The sequence below is a fragment of the Tachyglossus aculeatus genome, chromosome X2 (genome assembly GCF_015852505.1).
Source record: "Tachyglossus aculeatus isolate mTacAcu1 chromosome X2, mTacAcu1.pri, whole genome shotgun sequence".
Lineage (NCBI taxonomy): Eukaryota > Metazoa > Chordata > Mammalia > Monotremata > Tachyglossidae > Tachyglossus > Tachyglossus aculeatus.
This window is the reverse complement of record NC_052100.1, coordinates 31,925,233-31,946,619: the sequence shown is the minus strand read 5'-3', so window position 1 is coordinate 31,946,619 and position 21,387 is coordinate 31,925,233. Positions and strand designations below refer to the sequence as shown.

At 53.7% G+C, this 21,387-nt stretch overlaps 1 protein-coding gene across 2 annotated transcripts in view; it reads right to left on the bottom strand.

The window, feature by feature from the left end:
* Nucleotides 1-7,736: 7,736 nt before the first annotated feature.
* NFATC1 (nuclear factor of activated T cells 1) overlaps nucleotides 7,737-21,387 on the bottom strand; it is a 119,702-nt gene continuing 106,051 nt past the window's right edge. For both annotated transcript variants that reach the window (XM_038771110.1, XM_038771109.1), the window contains exon 11: nucleotides 7,737-9,604. In XM_038771110.1, the coding sequence (XP_038627038.1) occupies nucleotides 9,555-9,604 (50 nt within the window). In that variant the 3' untranslated portion in view covers nucleotides 7,737-9,554. The remainder of the gene's footprint in view (nucleotides 9,605-21,387) is intronic.

The window sequence follows — 21,387 nt, the reverse complement described above, 5'->3', positions numbered from 1 at the left end:
CCCCCGCTAGATTGTAAGCTTGTTGTGGGGAGGGAATGCGTCTATTATTTTATTGTACTCTCTCAAGCGCTTAGTACAGTGCTCTGCACACAGTAAGCACTCAAATACGAATGCCTGACTAGAACCCGGGTCTCCTGCCTCCCAGCTTGGCATACTCAGTTCTAGACTCTGCCTCATGTGGTTAGTGTGCACAGCAGGGGGGCCAAAATTCACATTATATGAGTGTACTTTTACCCCTTAATGTGGAGACCTCACCTCCTCTAAGAGGCCTTCCCAGACTGAGCCCCTTTTTTCCTCTCCCCCTCCCCATCCCCCAGGCCCTACCTCCTTCCCCTCCCCACAACACCTGTATATATGTTTGTACAGATTTATTACTCTATTTTACTTGTACATATTTACTATTCTATTTATTTTGTTAATGAGGTGCATCTAGCTTTACTTCTATTTATTCTAGTGACTTGACACCTGTCCACATGTTTTGTTTTGTTGTCTGTCTCCCCCTTCTAGACTGTGAGCCCATTGCTGGGTCGGAACCATCTCTATATGTTGCCGACTTGTGCTTCCCAAGCGCTTAGTACAGTGCTCTGCACACAGTAAGCACTCAATAAATACGATCGAATGAATGAATGAAACAGCTGGTTTTTTTAATGGCATTTGTTCAGTGATTACTAAGTGTCAAACACTATTCTAAGCTCTGAGATAGGTACAAGTTAATTGGGTTGGACGGGGTCCCTGTTCCTCATGGAGCTCTCAGTCCGAGTAGGAAGGAGAAGAGGTATCTCGTTTTACGATTGAGGAAACCGAGGCACAGATAAATTAAGATCACACAGCGAGCAATTGGCAGAGTTGGGATTAGAACTCAGATCCTTCTGACTCCCAGGCTTGTGATCTCTCCACTAGGCCACGCTGCTTCCCGTGGTTCTGGGAGGAGGCCAAGGAATCTGAAATGCCCCACCATGGGGCGGGGTCACTCGCTGCACTTGAACCCGTGATTCATGCTAACGCCCCCAGGAGCCAGGCCGGAACACCCATGTTGATGAAGGGTCCCTCCCGGGAGGGCGAGGCAGAATCTCAGCCCTCCCAAACACCGGGCACCCGGCCTGCCCTGCTTGCTCTTCGCATGTAGGCAGCAGACCCAAGCGCCCCGGGTAAAATTGATCCCAGATTTCCTGGGGGATCCATTTCCTTTCTTTGCTACTGCTCCAGGGATGCCCCCTAGCATGACCTCCTCCCGGGGCTCTCCAGTCAAGCAAGGTGTCAGAGATAAACTAGGGACCCCACACAGTAAGCGCTTAGTAAATACGTTTGAATGAATGAATGTCTTCCCTCCCTCTGACATCTGAACTCCGTGTCCAAAATGTTTGCGTGGGCTGGAGGGATTGGGAATTTCACCTCCGACCCCCGCTGTTAACTATGATGGACCAGCTATGATTCAGGGAGGGGAACCCAATCCAACCCCGAACCACTCTGGACGTGGAGGCCGATTTTATAGCCGAGCATTGCTGAGAATCACGGTTGCCACCCTCGCTTTTTTTAAAAAATGGTTTAACAGTACAGAATACCGGAGGTACCAGAGCACCTACTCTGTACCAGGCGCCGTACTAAGCTCTGGGGGAGATACAGCTAACCAGGTTGGACACAGTCCCTCTCCCACTTGGGGCCTTTAATCCCCATTTTACAGATAAGGAACTGTGGCACAGAGAAGGGACTTGCCCAAAGTCACCCAGGAGCCAAGTAGCAGAGCCAGGATTAGAACCCAGGTCCTTCTGACTCCTAGGCCCGCGCTTTATCCACTAGGCCACGTTACTTCTCACTTGGTGGGACAGGGTCGGTTGCACGGGGCCCGATGGCCTGAACTCTAATCGCAGAGGGGGAGGAGGATCATGGACTTGTGAATCAGAGGTCGTGGGTTCAAATCCCTGCTCCGCCAACTTCAGCTGTGTGTCCTTGGGCAAGCCACTTAACTTCTCTGGGCCTCAGTTCCCTCATCTGGAAAATGGGGATGAAGACTGTGAGTTCCATGTCGGACAACCTGATCACCTTGTATCCTCCCCAGCGCTTAGAACAGTGCTTTGCACATAGTAAGAGCTTAACAAATGCCATTATTATTATTGTTATTATTATTCCATAGGCCACTGCCAACGCCGGCTCCGTGGCAGTGCCAAAGCACACACACGCACTCCCCCAGCCGAGTCATCGACACTGCCTTTCCCAAGCTCGTTAGCCGGGGCGTGGGATGCCCGCCCGGGGCCGGGCCGAGTTGGCCCCGTGAGCCAGGTGGGGAGCAAGATGGTGAGCTGAGACAATGGCCCAGGTGGCTATCTGTCGATCAGCACGGCAAGCGAGCGAGCGGGCTCGAGGCTGGCAGAGGCCTCGGCTCCGAGGAGCCGGGGCACGGAGACAGAGGCGTGATTCCCTGCCTTGTTTGTGCAGAACAGACAAGTCACCCACCCCGGGGCGAACCATGCTGCACAGTCCCAGCTGGCCTCGCCTTAATAACTCATAATAATAACTGTGGGATTTAAGCGCTTACTACGTGCCAGGCACTGTACTAAACGCTGCGGTAGATACGAGGTAATCAGGTTGGGCACAGACCGTGTTCCACATAGGGCCCACAGTCTTAATCCCCATTATACACAAAGGGTAACTGAGGCACAGAGAATTCAGTAATAGAGCAAGAGAGACAATCCCTGCCCACACTAGGCTTCAGTCTAGAAGGAGGGAGACACATCAAATCAAGTAAACAGGCATCAGTATAAATAGATTGATAGATATATACACACTAAAACAAGTAAATAGGCATTAATATAAATAAATGGAATTAAACATGTCCATATAGCATTGGGGCGAGCAGAGGGCTCCTGCTCCTTTCTCAGCAAGGCTGTTTGATCACCCCGAACTGGCCCCGAGCATCCTGAGGGGATGACCCTGATGGCCTCCAAGATCCCCCTGTCCCCACCAGCCCCGACTGGCAGGGCTGCGTCCCTGGGCCAGGCCCCCCACTCCTCTGGGCTCAGGGGGCACGGGGCACAGAAGCAGAGGGGCAGGACCCGGCCCGCTCCGGGCTCCCATTATACCGCTATTTCCAGGCGGGCACTGATAATCCAGGCTCCACCCTGTGCCCCCCCGGGGCTCAGGGCCCAGACCGGGCATCCTGCACAGACTCGCCCTCCCAACCTGAGGACAGACCTCCCACCGTGCACACACACACACACATATATTCACACGTGCACTGGCATACCTAGACAGTCCTAGAAACGGGCAGCCAGAGAAGGCCTCTGTGATCCCACGGAAGGGTAGGGGAGATGCCCCCAAGTTAGGACGAAGCAACCCAATCTGCGTGGGTCTCCCTGCCGCCCCTCCCTCTCAGCGACCTATCCTAAACTGCCTGATTGCTCTCAGCTGGGTCTGCCTCCTTCTCCATTCTTCCTCCCCCCTGCAGCTGAGCAGGGCCATCCCAGACCCACGTGGGGATGGGGGGAAGCCTGCGGGGGCTGAAACCATCATCTAAACAGGTTAAGTACCTGCCTGAGGCCACAAGGCAAACCCAGGAGACCCAGCTCTCTCCCTCTGTTTGCTTTGTTTCTTTTTCGTTGTTTTTTAAATAGGACCGGTTAAGCATTTACCGTGCCCCAGTCACTGTACTAAGAGCTGGGGTAGATGCAAGCTAATCAGGTTGAACACAGTCCGTTTCTCACACGGTGCTCACCGTCTTAATCCCCATTTTGCACATAAGGTAACTGAGGCATGGAGAAGTGAAGTGACCTGTCCAAGGTCACCCAGCAGACAAGTGGTGGAGTTGGGATTGGAACCCAATTCCTTCTGATTCCAATCAATCGTATTTATTGAGTGCTTACTGTGTGCAGAGCACTGTACTAAGCGCTTGGGAAGTACAACTTGGCAACATGTAGAGACGTTCCCTACCCAACAGTGGGCTCACAGTCTAGAAGGGGGAGACAGAGAACAAAACCAAACATATTAACAAAATAAAATGAATTGAATAAATATGTACAAGTAAAATAGAGTAATAAATATGTACAAACATTTATACATATATACAGGTGCTGTGGGGAAGGGAAGGAGGTAAGGGGGGGACGGAGAGGGGGAGAGGAAGGATGGGGTAGGTCACTCCATGTTCCGCAGAACTGTTGGGGATTTAGGAATTGCTCAGAGCAGGGTGGGTGGTGAGGATTCACCCACTCCCCTCTGGCTTTGTGGCTTTGGTCAGGGCAGGGTCCAGGACCCACAGAGAGGCTGCCACCTCCGGTGCCCCCCTGCAGGGCTCAGGCAGCTTGGGGTCGAAGGGCAGAGCAAACATGTTCTCAGGGGGAGGGGCAGGGGGAGGGGGGACTCCCACAGGGCTGGGCCTCTCCCAGCCCCCTTACTCCCCTTCCCCTCTCTTCCCCTTTTCCCCTCCCTTGGCCATGACTTGCCAGAGGCTCCCATCCCTGGCTACAAGTACGGGAAGACACTTGCCATGCACAAGTGTGCAGGAGGAAGCAGTTCTGTACATATAATCATAATGATAATGATGGCATTTGTTAAGTGCTTACTATGTGCAAAACACTGTTCTAAGCGCTGGGGGGGATACAGTGTGATCAAGTTGTCCCACGCGGGGCTCACAGTCTTAATCCCCATTTTCCAGATGAGGGAACTGAGGCTCAAAGAAGTTAAGTGGCTTGCCCAAGGTCACACAGCAGACACGTGGCGAAGCCAGGATTCAAACCCATGACCTCTGACTCCAAAGCCCGGGCTCTTTCCGCTGAGCCACACTGCTTCTCATAGCCTACTTGCCAAGCATAAATTTACCATCCACAGGCGGTTTGAATCTGGAAGCCTCAGTTGCTTCCACTTGCGAGCTAGTAGCAGAGTCTGTGTCGGGCAGGGCAGGGCGGGGTCTGCTCCTGGACACATTCTCTTCCCATTTCTCCTTCCTGGAAAAGGAGGTTCGGCTCTGGAACGCCGTCGGCACATATTTCCTAGGGTCTGCCAGGGGATCTCCCAGGCAGCTGATCTGGGGTACTGGGGTACTGACCCCACAGAGGGCCAGGGCCAGGGGCTACTAGGTACCTCGGTGAAAGCAAGAGAAAGTTGGTGAGTCAGGGAGGAGGTTTCTGAGTTTCCTGGTACCAGCCTCTCCCCAAGGGTCTCGTAGGCTTCCTTCCCAAGGGTCCAAGCAGAGGGGAGACCCCAGATGTCCTTCTAAGTTCCCAAAGTGCTGGACACCGGTGATCCCCCTGAAATTTCACTTCCTCTGCCTGAGATGCAATGAGGCAGGGATGAGCTCCCCATTTTACAGATGAGGAAGCTGAGGCCCAGAGAGACTCAGGGACTTGGGCCTGGGAGTGTAGAGGCTGGACTAGGTGCGGGTCTCTTGATTCCCAGCCCTGTGTTCCTTTCCTCTGTCCATGTTGCCTCTCAGAGGAGTATCTGATTTGGGGCAGGGTGCAGGCTTTCCACTCCCAGCCCAATCAGATCCCCAGTGAAGCTGCAGCGGTCATTCAGTTGTAGAGCCAAGCCGGGTTTGGCCTAAGCTGGTGTTCATTCATTCAGTCATAGTTAGCACTTAGAACAGTGCTTTGCACATAGTAAGTGCTTAACAAATGCCATTATTATTATTAATTATGCACTTACTGTGTGCGGAGCACTGTACTAAGCACTTGGGAAGTACAAATCGGCAACATGCAGAGACGGTCCCGACCCAACAATGGGCTCACAGTCTAGAAACGGGCTCACAGTCTAGGTGTTGTCTTTATACCTTCAGAAAACATTCTTAGTTCAGGGCCGCTATCTAGCCACAAGGCCTCGTCACTCACACTGACCGCTCCAAACCCGATGGGCCGAAGGACCGCGTTCACCATAAGCTCCCGGACATCTCAAGAAGCGGTGTGGCCTAGCGGCTAGATCACGGGCCTAGGAATCAGGAGGGCCTGGGTTCTAATCCCAGTTCTGCCACTTGTCTGCTGTGTGACCTTGGGCAAGTAACTTCACTTCTCTGGGCCTCAATTCCCTTATCTGTAAAATGGGGATTAAGACTGTGAGGCCCATATGGGGCAGGAACTGCGTCCAATCCGATTATCTTGTTCATTCATTCATTCATTCGATCGCATTTATTGGGCTTTTACTGTGTGGAGCACTTAGTATGGTGCCTGGCGCATAGTAAGCTCTTAACAAATACCAGAATTATTATTATTATTGTTTCCTCTCCTCTGGTGCGTAGACATCGCCCCCAGACCCGAGCTCTCTACGACAAAGTCACGGACTGTGTCGTCCCTGACCCCAGACGGACCCTGACCGTGGAGCTGAAGCCCGTTTTCACCCGGAGCAGGGGTGATGAGGGAGGGAGGGAGGATTCGTGTCCCACCTGATTATCGCCAGTATCTACCCGGTGCCCAGCCCAAGCCCTGGGCAAACAGTCAGTGCCAAATAGGGACCATCATTACAAGTCCCTCTCCTGGCCTGTCCAGGCCTGGGGCCTCATCTTCCAGGGAGCCAGCCCCTGATGATCAGGAAGGAACCTGGGCCTTTGGCTACAGGCGCACAAAGAGAGATCGAGTGATAGGGGCGAAATGGGGCAGGGGAGGTGGGGGGACATGCCGGGGGCTGCTAGCTTGTGGGGTCCAAGAGGAGGGGTCAAAAAAGGCAGCAGTGTGGCCCAGTGGAAAGAGCGTAGGCCCGGAAGTCAAGAGACTTGAGTTTTAATCCCTCTCCACCTCTTGTCGGCTCTGGGACCTCCGTCAGGTCACTAAACTTCTCAGGGCCTTCGTTTCATCTTCTGTAAAGTGGGAATTAAATACCTGCCCTCTCTCCCACTTAGAACGTGAGTGGGAGACTCTTTCTGAGCTGACCATCTTGTATCTACCCCAGAACTTAATATGGTGCTTGGCACATGGAAGCACCCAAGAAATACCACAGTTGTTAATTATTTTGCCTATGTCCCTCAAGTCCACTGGTCATCACTTTGCTGACCACCACTCCTCTCCATTATCAGCCGGGGCCAGACCAACTGAATGGATGGCCGACCTGGTCAGAGGTGAGAGATTTTGGCTTCCACTCTGCAACTTTTCCCTCCAGCCTAAGAGGGAGGCCAGGGGAGTGGAGCCTTCAGCCCAGGGCCTGGCACCCACCCCAGAACCCCCGCCCTCCCACCCCAACGCCCTTCCAGCTGTCGAAGGAGTGGTCCACGGGTCTCACTCGGAACCGGTTCTGCTCGGACCGCCGGACTGAGGGGTACCCCCTCATTTTCCCGTCCAGGCCCAAAGCCGTGCGGCCCGGAGGAGGAGTGGGGCGGGACAGTCCGGGAAAAAGGCAGACCGTCCAAACGCCAGCCTTATGGACTGCTGAGATGATTGCTGAATTGCGTGAGGGTTGCGTGTGTGTGGTCAGAGCCGCACCCTAGACTTGTCTGAGCCAAAATGGTCTGCTCTCCCAGGAGCCCCCGCTCCTCCCATCCGTCCCCTGAGGCTCTGGAGCCCGGAGTCCATCTGAGAGCGATATCGCCCGTGTCCACGTATTTCCTTGGCAGTGCCTGCTTTCCAACAGAGCAGGGAAATGAAGGGCTGGGAGAAAGGAGGGAATTCCGCTGGGTCCCATGCCAGCGAACGAGCAAACGCAGCCTGCCTAAACAGCCGTACCCCACCGAGGCACTTCCGGGGGCCCCCGGACATCTAGTGGATGCTCGGAAAAAGGAGCGTTTTCCACTTGTCGAAGAGAAAAATGAGTCATGCTACAACTAGTCAGGCAAAAAAAAAAATATTGCTTTATTGAGTCTAGTTTCTGACTACAAAGGGAGCTGACACAACGATCCAACTCTTTGTTTTATATGGCAGTCTATACGAAATGTTCCATGCAGCTTCTAGGAAGCTAAATACAGGGTAGATAAGGGGTTAAACGGAGGGGGAGGGAAAGGAAGCAGCCAGCTATCAGACAGAGCCTGTAACAGCATCTTTCATACCTACAGCCATATTTTACCCTCTGCCCTTCACAGTAATGTGCAAATGTTACAAATATGGCTTACTGAGTTTTTTTTTCCTGTTTATATATATTTTTTCTAAAAAAAAAAAAAAGGAGAAAGTAAGACATTGTACAGGATGCTTTTTGGAAAGTCTGCCTTCCGGAGGGAAAGTTCTGTCGTTTTTGTGACGTTGCGCGTGAGAGGGCTCTTCTTGGAGGTTTCCAGCGGAAGTCAGCTGGAAGACAATCTCCGGTAGGGGGCATAAGGCACAACATTAAGATTAAAAATTGCTTAATTGAACCATGCTTTTTTGGTTATATGAAATACTAGGTCACTGCTAGTGATAACGAGTAATAAGCTGTTAATTGTACAAAAATGCAATATTAAGGGCTACGTTAATTTAGTGGGTACCCCGTCTCTACGAACTAATCCCCAAACATACTATACAGTACAGCGCTGCGTATGAAAACCTTCTCTTTTTGGTAGTATTTCCTTACCCAAAGCAGAGAGTTTATAAGGCTTCTGCGGAGTAATAATCTTATAGTTGAACAAATATTTTACACTCTTTGAAATGGCAATTTACAGTTGTCGTCGAATCTTTGGCCGTTTGGTCCAGAACGGCTTTGGTTCGTATGCGTCTTTCTGGGCTCTCTTAAAGTGCTTCGCTCTGCCGCGACAGACGAGAAAGCACGCACACCCGTCAGAGGGCCATAGGCCCTCAACCATATTGGCTGAAAATGTGGGGCTGGGGTCCGAAGTGCAATTTCCCCGCCACGGGCCCGGGCTACTGCTGACTGGGACGTCCCATTTCGGTCGGGGGTCGGGGGCGGGGGGCTAGGCCCAGGGGCCTCACCTCGTCCCGGTCGACCCCGGACTAACATTTGCCCCCGTGGGTGTCCACGGGCAAGCACTTCCGGAGACTGCATTCTCTGTCCATCCTCTTGACCGGTTTGTGCTATTTGATGTGCATTTGTGCTGGGTCCAAAGGCAGATTTAGAGCCGGGCTGGACGCAGCCCCTGCGGTGTGCCGGCGTGGATGGGGAGGAGGAGAAGGAGGAGGTCGAGGCTGGGAAAGCAGATGAGCGGGCCAGAGCGGGAGGTTCGGAAATGCATGGCATAAGGCAGCGGGCTGCCCTCGATGGCTGAGGAAGAGGAGGAAGAGGAGCCTGGAACCCCCGAGTCGCTTTCTCACGGGCTCCCCTTCCCGTTCCCGAGAATTTAGGATCGGGGAAACCCCGGAGGAACCACGTTCTTCTTGGCTCCTGTTAGTGCCCTTGGTGCCTTCGGGAAGAATAAGGCACTTCCGGTAGCGAGGTCCAGTCGTGCCAAAGGATGAGTCTGGCGGGGAGGGTCTACACACACACACCTCCGCCATCATCTGCCAGTGTTGCCACCACCGCAGCCCCGCATGTCTGCTTGAGATGACTTGGCGTCGCGGACGCCGGAGAGTTGCTCTTGAAACCAAGAGGAGAGTCTGGGTCATCGTTCTGAGCCCCATGGGAGAGCGGAGAGGGGCCAGGAACGTCCGGCGTTTATTCAGTCCGAGATCCCTCCGGCCCCGGGGGGGGCCGGGCCGTGGAGTGTACCCTGATGCCCCCCGCTAAGAGTGGGTGCCGGTGCTGGAGAGGTCGTTCCTGATGATCTCGTTTACTGCAAGAAAGCACAGGGAGAAGAGAACGAGGCAGCGTTATTAGACGTGACGGGGCTTCGCCACCCAACTACACAGCACTTGCTCTCGATGCCAGCCGGGCCCAGGTTCGGAATCGGTTCTGAGGGGTCTCGTTCATTCGTTTATTCATTCACTCACATTTACTGAGCGCTTACTGGGGGCAGAGCACTGTACTGAGCACGTGGGAGAGTACCATACAACAATAAACAGACACATTCCCCGCCCATGACGACCAGGCCCTTTGCCACTGTGGGCCCTCCTTCCGGGAACGTGCCTTGGGGGCTCCCACGATGCCCTGCCCTGAAGGCTTTCCCACGAGGCCCTCCACCATGAGCTTTCCCACAGGGCCCTGTGCCATGGGCTCTCCCGCAACCCAACAACAGACTGTATTTATCAAGCGCCCTATCGTGTGCAGAGCAATGTACTAAACAGTGGGTAGAGTACACTATAACGGAGTTGGGGGACATGTTCCCTGCCCACAACAAGCTTACAGTCTAGAGGAGACCCTGCCCTGTGAGCTTTCCCACCAGGCCCCGTGCTGAGGCCTCTCCCATCTAATTCCCGGAAGCGGTAACTGTTTCCTCTGGGAAACCTGCCTGCCACCAGCAACACACCTGACAGATTTCACTCAGAACAGGTCCCCCACCCAGCCCCTCTGAGCCCGGCGGCGAAAGATGGGGAGCTGAGTTCGGGCAGAGGGAGAGCTGAGCACAGCCTCCCGACAAACTCCCAACCACCACCCCTGGCCAGGCTCTCCGTGGGGCTATCTATCAGTTGCTCTGACACAGAGCCGGGAGCTGCAGTGCTGCTTCTGTGGGGCAGGAATTCCACTGTGCAATACTGGGGTTTCACAGGATTTTTTAAAGAAGGAGGAGGAGGAAGAGGAGGAGGAAGAAAAGACCTTCGGGCCTGTTGGGTTGTCCACGAACCATATCGTTCGAACCAGTGGGTGCCACATTCAGGAGCCCAGCAGTAAGAACAGAACTAACGATGGTACTTGCTAAGCTCTTACTCTGAGCCAAGCACTATGTTCAGCACTGGAGTCAAGGCAGGGTGATCCGATCAACACAGTCTCTGCCCCGCACAGGACTCACATCGGAAGAGGGAGCAGGGATCGAACCTCCCTAGAACACCCTCCCTCTTCATATCTGACAATTACTCGCCCTGCCTTCAGAGCCTTACTGAAGGTAAATCTCCTCCTTCCCTAACTAAACCCTCCTTTCCTTTTCTTCAACTCCCCTCTGCGTCACCCTGACTTGCTTCCTTCATTCGTCCCACCATCCCGGGGCCACAGAATTTATGAAACTATCTATAATTTATTTATTTATATTAACGTCTGTCTCCCGTCTCTAGACCGTAAGCTCATTGTGGGCCGGGACCGTGCCTGTTGATTGTTACATTTTACTCTGCACACAGTAAGCACTCAATGAATACTATCAACCGATTGACACCGAGGCCCAAAGAGATGAGGTGGCTCGCCTCCGGCCATAGGACAAGTCAGTGGCCGAGCGGGGACTCCGCACCCGCTAGGCCGGGCTGCTCGAATGACTAGCGTGGCCGGAGGTAGAGGTCGCCGATAATTTGTCCAGAAGTCAAAGAGACGAGGGGGAAAGGGGTGGCCGGGCCCCAGCGGAGTCAGCGTCGGCTCTGACGCGCCTCTGCTGTCCGCTCCTCCCGCGGGCCTTCGGTCATCCTTCCGTTTCCCTGGAGATGGTCAGCTGGAGCCGTTTCCCACACTCCAGCGCTGTCCACTTATCAGCTTGTGATTTTTGGCAGACGGACAGGAAGCGAGGGAGGCTGGCAGGGGCTGCCGGTGCGATGGGCCCGGCACCCCCTCTTTCCATTGCACCTCCCGGCAGCCCCCGCGGCCCCCGATCCGCCCCAGATAGGGAAAATGTCAGCGGTGGGGCTGGCCGGCCTTCCGGCCTCCCTGCCCTTTACGGGGGGGGTGGGAGGGGCAGGGGGGCCACTGCCCACGTCATGGAGCCGCTCGCTGCCGGGGGGGGGCCCCGCCATCCAGATAAAGGCCCCGGCCCGGCTCACGTCAACTTCCTGGAGCAATTACTTTGCCTCACACTCCCTCTGGCCTCTCCTCTCTCCCGCTCCCCCCACTGTGGACCACCCTCTGCTCATTAACTAGCAATTAAGTGGGAGACAGCATGGCCCGGTGGATAGCATGCGGGCCTGGGAGTCAGAAGGCCCTGGGTTCTAATCCCGGCCCCTCCACTTGCCGGCTGTGTGGCCTTGGGCAGGTCGCTTCACTTCTCCCTGCTTCAGTTACCTCATCTGTAAAATAGAGATAAAGACGGCGAGCCCACTGTGGGACAGGGACCGCGTCCGACCCAATTACCTTGTATCAACCCCGGGGCTTAGTACGGTGCCTGGAACACAGTCAGCTCTTAAACCCCCGCCACGGTTCCAACGCTCCAGTGTGGCCAAATGGGAAGATTATGGGTTGGGAATCTGGAGATCCAGGTTTTACTCCTGGCCTTGCCGGTGGCCCTCTGGGTAACCATGGGCAAGTCACTTCTCCTCTCTGGGTCTCAGTTCCTTCATCTGGAAAATGGGTACAGGATCCCCGCCATCCTTTCCTCTTCTCCTGGGAGCCTCCTGTGGGAAGGGGACTGCGTGGATCTGATTCCCACCCCAAAGCAGAGGGCCCCATGGTGGTGACCCCCATGACAGAGGACTCCACAGAGGTGGGCTTCCCGGGGCAAGCAGAACCTCCGGCTGCCAGTTCACAGCCGAGCGCCCAGGGCCATGCCCGGTCTCTCCGGACTCTGCCAAGTCGGCGCCGAGCGCTAACTGCAGGTGGGCGTGCTGGAGGGGGCCGAATAAAGCCGCCGTCGGGCCCAAAGGCAACCCCTCCCAGGTTCAGGGCTGGACCGGGGAGACTTGGCTTCCCTGACCCGGGAGGTGGGTCGAGGCTTTGAGTAGCGCTGCTCTTATATCCTTAGGAGTTCAATGACCGTCCTCGTGGCCTGGACACTTTACCCCGGTGCTTGACAGATGGGAGCAGGGGCGGGGCCGGCTGAGGCCGATCAAAAGATGTCCTCTCTGGACACGGGCAGGGAATGTGTCTGCTAATTCTGTTGTATTCTCCCAAGTGCTTAGTACGGTGCTCTGCAAATAGTAAGCGCTCAAATAGAGAAGCAGCGTGGCTCGGTAGAAAGAGCACGGGCTTTGGAGTCAGAGTTTCATGGGTTCAAATCCCGGCTCTGCCAGTTGTCAGCTGTGTGACTTTGGGCAAGTCACTTAACTTCTCTGTGCCTCAGTTACCTCATCTGTAAAATGGGGATTAAGACTGTGAGTCCCCCGTGGGACAATCCGATCACCTTGTAATGTCCCCAGCGCTTAGAACAGTGCTTTGCACGTAGTAAGCGTTTAATAAATGCCATCATTATTATTAGTAGTACGGTGTTCTGCAAATAGTAAGCGCTCAAAAAGAGAAGCAGCGTGGCTTAGTGGCAAGAGCACGGGCTTGGGAGTCTAATGGGTTCTAATCCCGGCTCTGCGATTTTTCAGCTGTGTGACTTTGGGGAAGTTACTTCACTTCTCTGGGCCTCAGTTACCTCATCTGTAAAGTGGGGATTAAGACTGTGAGCCCCATGTGGGATAACCTGAGTACCTTGTATCTGCCCCAGTGCTTAGAACAGTGCTTAGCACATAGTAAGCACTTAAATGCCAACACTTACTCAAAAAATATGATTGATTGATTGATTGATTGATTGAAAGAAAATCGTCCAGAACCATAAATCACATGGTGGTTTTATCCCCCCAAGTTAGTGGGGAAAATCTCTTGTGGAGATGTCTTGAGGGAGATGCTAGGTTTTCAAAAGTGAAAGAGGAAAAACATCTTCCCTTCGCACCGGCTAAGTATGTAGAGTCCATCCCCATAGGCAACTATGCAGCAGGGAAAACCAACACGGTCCAGAGGGGTTTGGGCAGATCCATGGATGAGTGTCCATCCTGGGACACTGGAGGGAGGGGTGTCCAGAGATGGAGAAGGGAAAGGTTAGGGTGTTGGATGATCCATCCTTCATTGTGAAGTTGGGTGTCCTGGAGGGCAACCAAAGTCCAGTTCCTCCAAGTGCCCTGTTGTTCCTGTTGGAGACAGTTTTGAGTTGCATAGGCCATGGGGCCGACCCTGAAAAAGTGATGTTAGTGTCTCATAGTCAAGATCCTAATCTTCCTGGGCTGACACGAGTGGGGCCCGGCCTGGAGGCCGGGGGATGGGCTACCTGACCTCTTTCGGTTTCCCTGTTCCCAGGATGCTAAGAGATTCCATGCTCTCCCCATTTCTATCCCCACTCTGGCATGTGTGGGGACAACCTGACCACCACCCCCAACCTAGGTGGAGGAAGCCAGTGAGAGAGGCCACCGTTTGGGCGTGGTGGTGGGGGGGAATGGGAACGGCGGGGGAGACCGAGGCAGGTGACTGGAGCGCAGGTGACACCGCTCAAGACCTGGAACCACCCTCTGGGTGCTGAGACCGCAAGAACAAAACCATCTGCTTGAAACGAGAAAAGGGGAAGCGAACGGCACCGTGGGCTTCCCCTCCCTGCCCACTCATACACCTGAACCTCCAGGGGGATGCCCTCCCGTGGGCGGGGGTGGGGGGAATCACTCAACCTGCTCCTTGCCGGTCCTGGGAGTCCCTGACCCGCGGGTGGAGCGCAGGGGACTGCGTATGTGTGAGCGGGTGGGGAAGCCCACGGCCAGCTGCTGACCCATGGTCTCATTTTGTCTCCCTCCCTCCGGCACCTGAATGCTTGAGGTCGTTGGGTAACTAACGGCGATATTGACTGATTGCCTACTATGATCAGAGGACTGCACTGGGTGCTTACTATGTGCAGAGAACTGGATTGGGTGCCTAGAGAGAACTGCAAATCCTAGGCACATCCTCTAGACCTTGTGGGCAGGGTGCGTAGACACTCAGTACAGTGCTCTGCACATAGTAAGCGCTCAATAAATATGATTGATTGATTGAGTGGGTACCTGCTGTGTGCAGAGTACCAAGCTGGGTGCCTGCTGCAGACAGACAAGTGTCTTAAGAACTTCTGTGAATGGAGCAGTGCAGTTTAGGGGACAGAATGTAAAAGTGAAAGAGAAGCCGTGTGACTTAGTGGATAGAGCATAGGCCTGGGAATCAGAAGGACCTGGGTTCTAATCCCAGCTCTGGCACGTATCTTCTGTATGACCTTGGGCAAGTCACTTGACTTCTCTGGGCCTCAGGTACCTGTAAAATGGGGATTAAGAGTGTGAGTCCATCGTGGGACAGGGACTGTGTCCAACTTGATTAATTTGTATCTTAGGACACTCGGCTCGGCACGTAGTAAACGCTTAACAAGGACCATTATTATTATTATTAGATGTGACCCCCCTGCCCTCAAGGAGCTTATATTCTAAGAGCAGAGGGGTGACCGGAGGCACAGTAGAGATTCACACTGTTAGGGACAAAAGCGAAAGAATAGATAAAAATTGGAGAGACGAGTGACTAAGTGAATCAAACCATCAACGGCTGCAGTGAGGGGGTTCGATCAGGGAAGCTCCCCTGGAGGAGGTGGCTTTTCAGAAGCTTTGAAGGGGACAGGGTTGTGGTTTGTGGGGGGAGGGCGGTACTGAGACACCCTCAGAGGGGGAATTCCCACTGAGATACTGTGGGGGGAGGGGGTTGGAGGGGGCCCGAGGGAGTCTTCCCCTCGGGTCTGTCTGGGGAACTTCGGGGGCGCAGGCTGGCCAGAGGCTCCCCATCCTTCCCCCGCCCTGCCTGCCCAGGGAGTCCAGTTGAGGGGGATCACCGTCCTTGACGTGGCCCCAACGGCCTGGTTAGGCCAGACTTGTACCAGGGCCCAGCCGGAGCCTGTCTGTGGACAACAGATGACCCAACTGCCCCCGCTCTGGCCAGGCTTGGCCCCTGTGTGTCCCCGGGTGACCGGAGGGACCGTCCCCACACCCAAGGACCTCCTGTTCCCGGCTGCGGTCCTGGGGCCAGACGGGGTAGAGCCAGAGTTCCGGAGGAGGGGTTGCTGACCTCCTGGCCTGCACCGTCTCCCTCCCTGTCCCCACTTTCACTCTCGCAAAACCCCTCCGGGCTGGCCGGAGCTGGCTGGCAGCTGCTGATGGGGGGTTGCGGCGGGGGCGGGGGGGGGGGGGGGGGACGGGGAGGGGGCGGTTGTCCTCTGGGTGTTTTTGGTGGTTTTCTCTCTTTCTGATACTGTTGCTTTTGTAGTTGACACCTACAGTTTCCCACAATGCCCGCTCTCTGCTGATACTTTCCATCTTCTTATTCAGCTTTTCCACTGACACCGAGTCAAAAATAAGAGCCCGCGAGGGTTGAGAATTGCAGGTAACATGTGACCCGCCGGACCTGTCAGCAGGCTGAAAGAGGAACCTTCCCTGTGCTCAGCTCGAGATGGCACCAGGGCAGGATGTGGTGAACTGCTTGGCCGCAATTGCATTTAATGAGGAGGGCCTTTTCTTCCCTTATATTTAACTTTTCTTTCAAACACTCTTGAGTGGAAACTTTTGTTTTTCTCAATTGCTCCAGTTGGTCTTTGGGGCTAGTGGGAGAGTCAGCGCCCTCCCCCCCACCCCCTCCACCAAAACCCCAACGCTGGGAAAGCCGACCCCCGGGATCTCCTGCCATGGGAATGCCAACTGATTCCCCTCCGGGAAACCTTATTAGTGTCCTGGAGCCGGCAGCCAGTCCCGATCTGGGGGTCGACGGAAACCCCCTTTCCTTATCGGACAGACTATCAGTTGTCCCACCGTGGTCTGAGGCTCGGTTGCAGCAGCAGGTTGGGTCCCAGAATGACCTTGATGTTCAGAGACAAATCCAGACTGCCCGTGCCCCTTCACACATGGCCTCTGCTCTCCTCCACTCATCTATCTGGGGCTAGATAGACAGGTAGCCCTTCACCAGGCTTTACCATTCATGCCTACTCTCACACTCTAACTATGGGATCTCTGTCAACCAAGGCCTATTACTTCCTCCACTAAGTTTTCTCTTTCTACCGGGTGTCTCTCCCAATCAATCAGTGGTAGTTATTGAGCTCTTGCTGTGTACAGAGCACTGTACTAAGCTCTTTGGAGAGAACGATACAAAAGAGTGGGAAGACAAGATCCCTGCCTACCAGAAGTTTATAGTCTGGGGGGGTATCAGCTATTGAAATAAATTATAGATAGAGGAAAGGGAAGATATGGACATGTGGTGTGGGGCTGGAGTTCAGCAGGAACAAACCCAAGGGCATGGGCAACGCAGAAGGGAGAGGGAGTAGGGGAAATGAGGGCTTAGTCACGGAGGACCTCCTGGAGGAGATGGGGTTTTAATAAGGCTTTGCAGATAGGGAGTGTGGTGGCCCTAAGAAGGGAGAGAGAGTTCCAGGCCCGAGGGAGGATGTGGGAGAGGGGTCGGTGGCAAGAGAGACAAAATCAAGTCCCCAGTATAGTGCTCTGCTCCTAGGACAGTGCTCTGAACACAGAGGGTGCCCAGCACAACACTCAACTCCCAGCAGGTCACAGGGAATGGAGGATATAACTGCACCTCGACACTCACTTGGCCAAGTTCCCCATCACCCTGAGGGGTCTGCACAGAGAGGGTCAGTCAGTCAGTTGATAGTATGTATGAAATGCTTACTGTGTGCACAGCACTGTACTAAGTACTTGGGAGAATTCAATATAACCATATAACATATACATTCCCTGCCCACAGTGAGCTTCAAGTCTAGAGGACGAGCTGACAGCCTAGAGTGTGTCCAGTCCCGCTGGATGCCCAGGCCTGGACTGATTCTGTCTGGCTAAAGCACAAGGGAGGGAGCCGGGCCCCTTGCCCTCAGACTTTAGCGCTTGCGTATCTTGCACCAAGCACTCTGCTAGGCCCTGGGGTGGGGTTGGACGCACCAGATCATCAGGTGGGACGCAGATGCTGCCTTCCGCAGCCATGACAGTCTAAATGGGAGGGAAAGCAGATCTCTTACTTTCACTTTATGGAGGAAACTGAGGCCCAGAGAAAGTCTTGCCCAAGGTCACAGAGCAGGCCAGGGACAGAGCTGGTACTAGAATCTCGGTCTCTTGATTCCAAGCCCCAACCTCTTTTCATTGCCCGCTGCTCACTCTATTATTATCATTGCTATTATTATTACTATTATTGGTGTATTTGATAAGCACTTACCAGGTGCCAAGCACTGTTTTAAACACTGGAGCGGATACAAAGTTTATCGGGTTCCACACAATCCCTGCCACACAGGGGGCTCACGGTCTAAGTGGGAGGGAGAACAGGTATTGAGCCACCATTTTCCGGATGAGGAAGCTGAAGCACAGAGAAGGGAGGAGACTCGCCTAAGGTCACACAGCCAGCAGTAGACAGACCTGGAATGAGAACCCAGGTCCTCCAACTCCCAGTCCCTTGCTCCTTGCAATAGGCCATGCTGCATCCACGATGCTCTCTCTAGCCCTCCTGGAGGCACTGTGATGTGCCTCTCTGAGAGTGAGGCGAGGCAAGATGCCTTTGGTGGGAGAGGGAGGAGGGCTTGGGCATCCTCCCTGGCCACCCCCTCACCTGCGGCCCCCGCAGCCACGAACAACAAACCAGAGTCTCCTCGTTCCGGGAAAGAAGCTAGCTTCCAGCACCCCGGGCGGCGGAGAAAACAAGAAAAGAGAAAACCCTCCCGGCGGAAGCACCGTGCTGTGACGCTGTTTTCCGTTTTCACCGTGAAAAAGTGGACAAGATGTGATCAGCATTTCCTCCGCCTCCAAACAGAGAACAGTCCCCACCCCTGCTCTCCTTGCAGATGTCCTCACCGATAACGGCGCCGCAGGCTAACTGCTGACAGTGGATGGTCTCCTGCTTTCACCTCTCCCTGCCTCTCCACCTCCCGACCAGGCACCCACCCGGGGTCAGATCAAGACCCCTTGGGGAGGCCGGGCCGGCCGGGGGGGTGGGCGGTCCAGGGGCCTGCGTTTGACTGCTGCGGTGGGCAGTTGGGCTGGGCATGTGAAGTTGGAGTTGGTTCTTCAGGGCAGCAAGGGGTTGAGGCTCAACTACTCAAAATAATCGCCGGATTCGTTCTGGGCTTGAGAAGCAGTATTGCCTAATGGACAGCGTTTGGGCCTGGGAGTTGGGGGATCTGGGTTCTAATTCTAACTCTGCCACTTGTCTGCTGTGTGATCTCGGGCAAGTTTCAAGTTACTTAACCTCTCTGTGCCTCTCGGTTTCCTCATCCATAAAATGGGGATTGAATACCTTACTCACTTTGTATCCCCCCAGCGCTTAGAACAGTGCTTTGCACACAGTAAGCGCTTAACAAATGCCAACATTATTATTATTATTACTCTCCTCCCCTTTAGATTAATAATAATGATAATAATAATGGCATTTATTAAGCGCTTACTATGTGCAGAGCACTGTTCTAAGCGCTGGAGGGGATACAAGTTGATCAAGTTGTCCCACGTTGGGGCTCACAGTCTTCATCCCCATTTTACAGATGAGGTAACTGAGGCTCACAGAAGTTAAGTGACTTGCCCAAGGTCACACAGCAGATATGTGGTGAATTCAGGATTCGAACCCATGACCTCTGACTCCAAAGCCCGTGCTCTTTCCACTGAACCACGTAGGAGCCCCCCAAGGGGCAGGGTCTGTGTCCAACCTGTATCTACGCCAGTGCCCACTTGGCACACTGAAAGTGCTTGTGACCATTATAATAATAATAATTATTATTATTATTATTAAAGCTCCCTGTAGGTTGGAATTGTGACTACCAACTCTGAGAAGCAGCGTAGATTAGTGGATAAATCACAGACCCGGGAGTCAGAAAGACCTGGGTTTTAGTCCCGGCTCTGCCACACATCTGCTGTGTGATCTTGGGCAAGTCACTTCACTTCTTTGGGTCTCAGTTACCTCATCTGTAAAATGGCGATTAAAAGTGTGAGCCCCATGTGGGACAGTGATTGGGTCCAACCTGATTAACTCGTACCTACATCAGTGCTTAGAACAGTGCTTGGTACATAGTAAGCACTTACCAAGTGCCATCATTATTATTATTATTGTTATTACTGTGCTGTACTTTCCCAAGCATTTAGTCAGTACTCTGCACATAGTAAGTGCTCAATAAACACCACTCATTGATTGACTGACTATTAAGCACTCTCAGTTCTTCAGTTAATAATAATGACAATTATCATTATGGTATTTGTTAAGTGCTTTACAATGTGACAGGCGCTGTACTAAGCGCTGGGATGGATACAAGCAAATCGGATTGGACAAAGTCCCCGTCCCACCTAGGACTCACAGTCTCAATTCCCATTTTACAGATAAGGTGACTGAGGCACAGAGAAGTGAAGCGACTTGCCCAAGGGCACACAGCAGACCTGTGGCAGAGCTGAGAACTTCTGACTCTTAGGCCTGTGCTCTATCCACGAAGCCGTGCCGCTTCTCAGTCGGGACAGGCCCCATGGGTGGAGATCCAGGATGAATCATTCAGTTTCTACTCCCGACGCCCAGTTTCTCCAGGGACCACAGTGCTGTTAGTCACTGTTAAGGCTCCGATATTCGGGTCCAACAGGAGCAGGATCAGTCCACCTTCCGGGCCTGGGCCTAGAGCATGTTGGGACCTGTAGTCCAGGCACGCCTAGGTCACTGGGGTGCCTTCACCCCTCCCTTCCTCTCCCTAATGTACCCCGTGTTCAGGGCCACCGTGGAGGAAGGCATGGGGAAGATGCACAAACACCTCTTGGCCCTTCTGCCGTTTTGGTTGAGAAGACGAAGGTTGAGTTTGAGGGTTTTTCGAAGCGCTTCGGGGAAATTCGACCTTCTGAGGTGAGACAGTCCCCTCGGGATGACCGCTTTAACTCACTGAGGCGGGGTTGCTACGGGTCGGAGTCACAGAAGATGAGGGGACCCGGAAAATGGGCCTGGGGGATGGAGCCGGGGCTCTTGTGGAAGGGAGGGAGAGCGGGCCCGTTGAACGTTGGTCGGTGCGGGACCGAACAGCCCGGGGAAGGAGCTGGCATCGGGTGAGGGTCGGGAATGGAACCAAAGCAGGAAAGATGAAAGATAAAATTGGCGTGGCGGATTTGTGGACGAGAATTAATTTGTTGTGGGGTGCGGGCTATTGAGGCAAGAAGCAGCGTGGCTCAGTGGAAAGAGCACGGGCTTTGGAGTCAGAGGTCATGGGTTCGAATCCCGACTCCGCTATATGTCCACTGTGTGATCTTGGGCAAGTCACTTAACTTCTCTGGGCCTCAGTTACCTCATCTGTAAAATGGGGATTAAGACTGTGAGCCCCACGTGGGACAACCTGATCACCCTGTATCCTCCCCAGCACTTAGAACAGTGTTTTGCACATAGTAAGCGCTTAACAAATGCCAATTATTATTATTATTATTATTATTATTTAGTGGATAGAGCATGGGCCAGGGCCTCAGAAGGACCTGGGTTCTAATCCTGGCTCCGCCACTTGTCTGTTGTGTGACCTTGTGCAAGTCACTTAACTTCTTTAAAAAATGGGGATTAAGAGTGTGAGCCTCATGTGGGACAAGGACTATGTCCAGCCTGCTTACCTTCTAGCTATCCCAGTGCTTAGAACAGTGCTTGGCACGTAGTAAGGGCTTAACAAATATAATGATTATGCTGGTGATGATGATGATGATTAAGTAGCCACAAAGCTCTGTCGCCAGTCTCTCAATCTGATTTCCTTCCAGAATCGACAACAAAAACATCATCCCCAGTGGGATAGATTGGATCATCACAGTATTTACTGCTTGC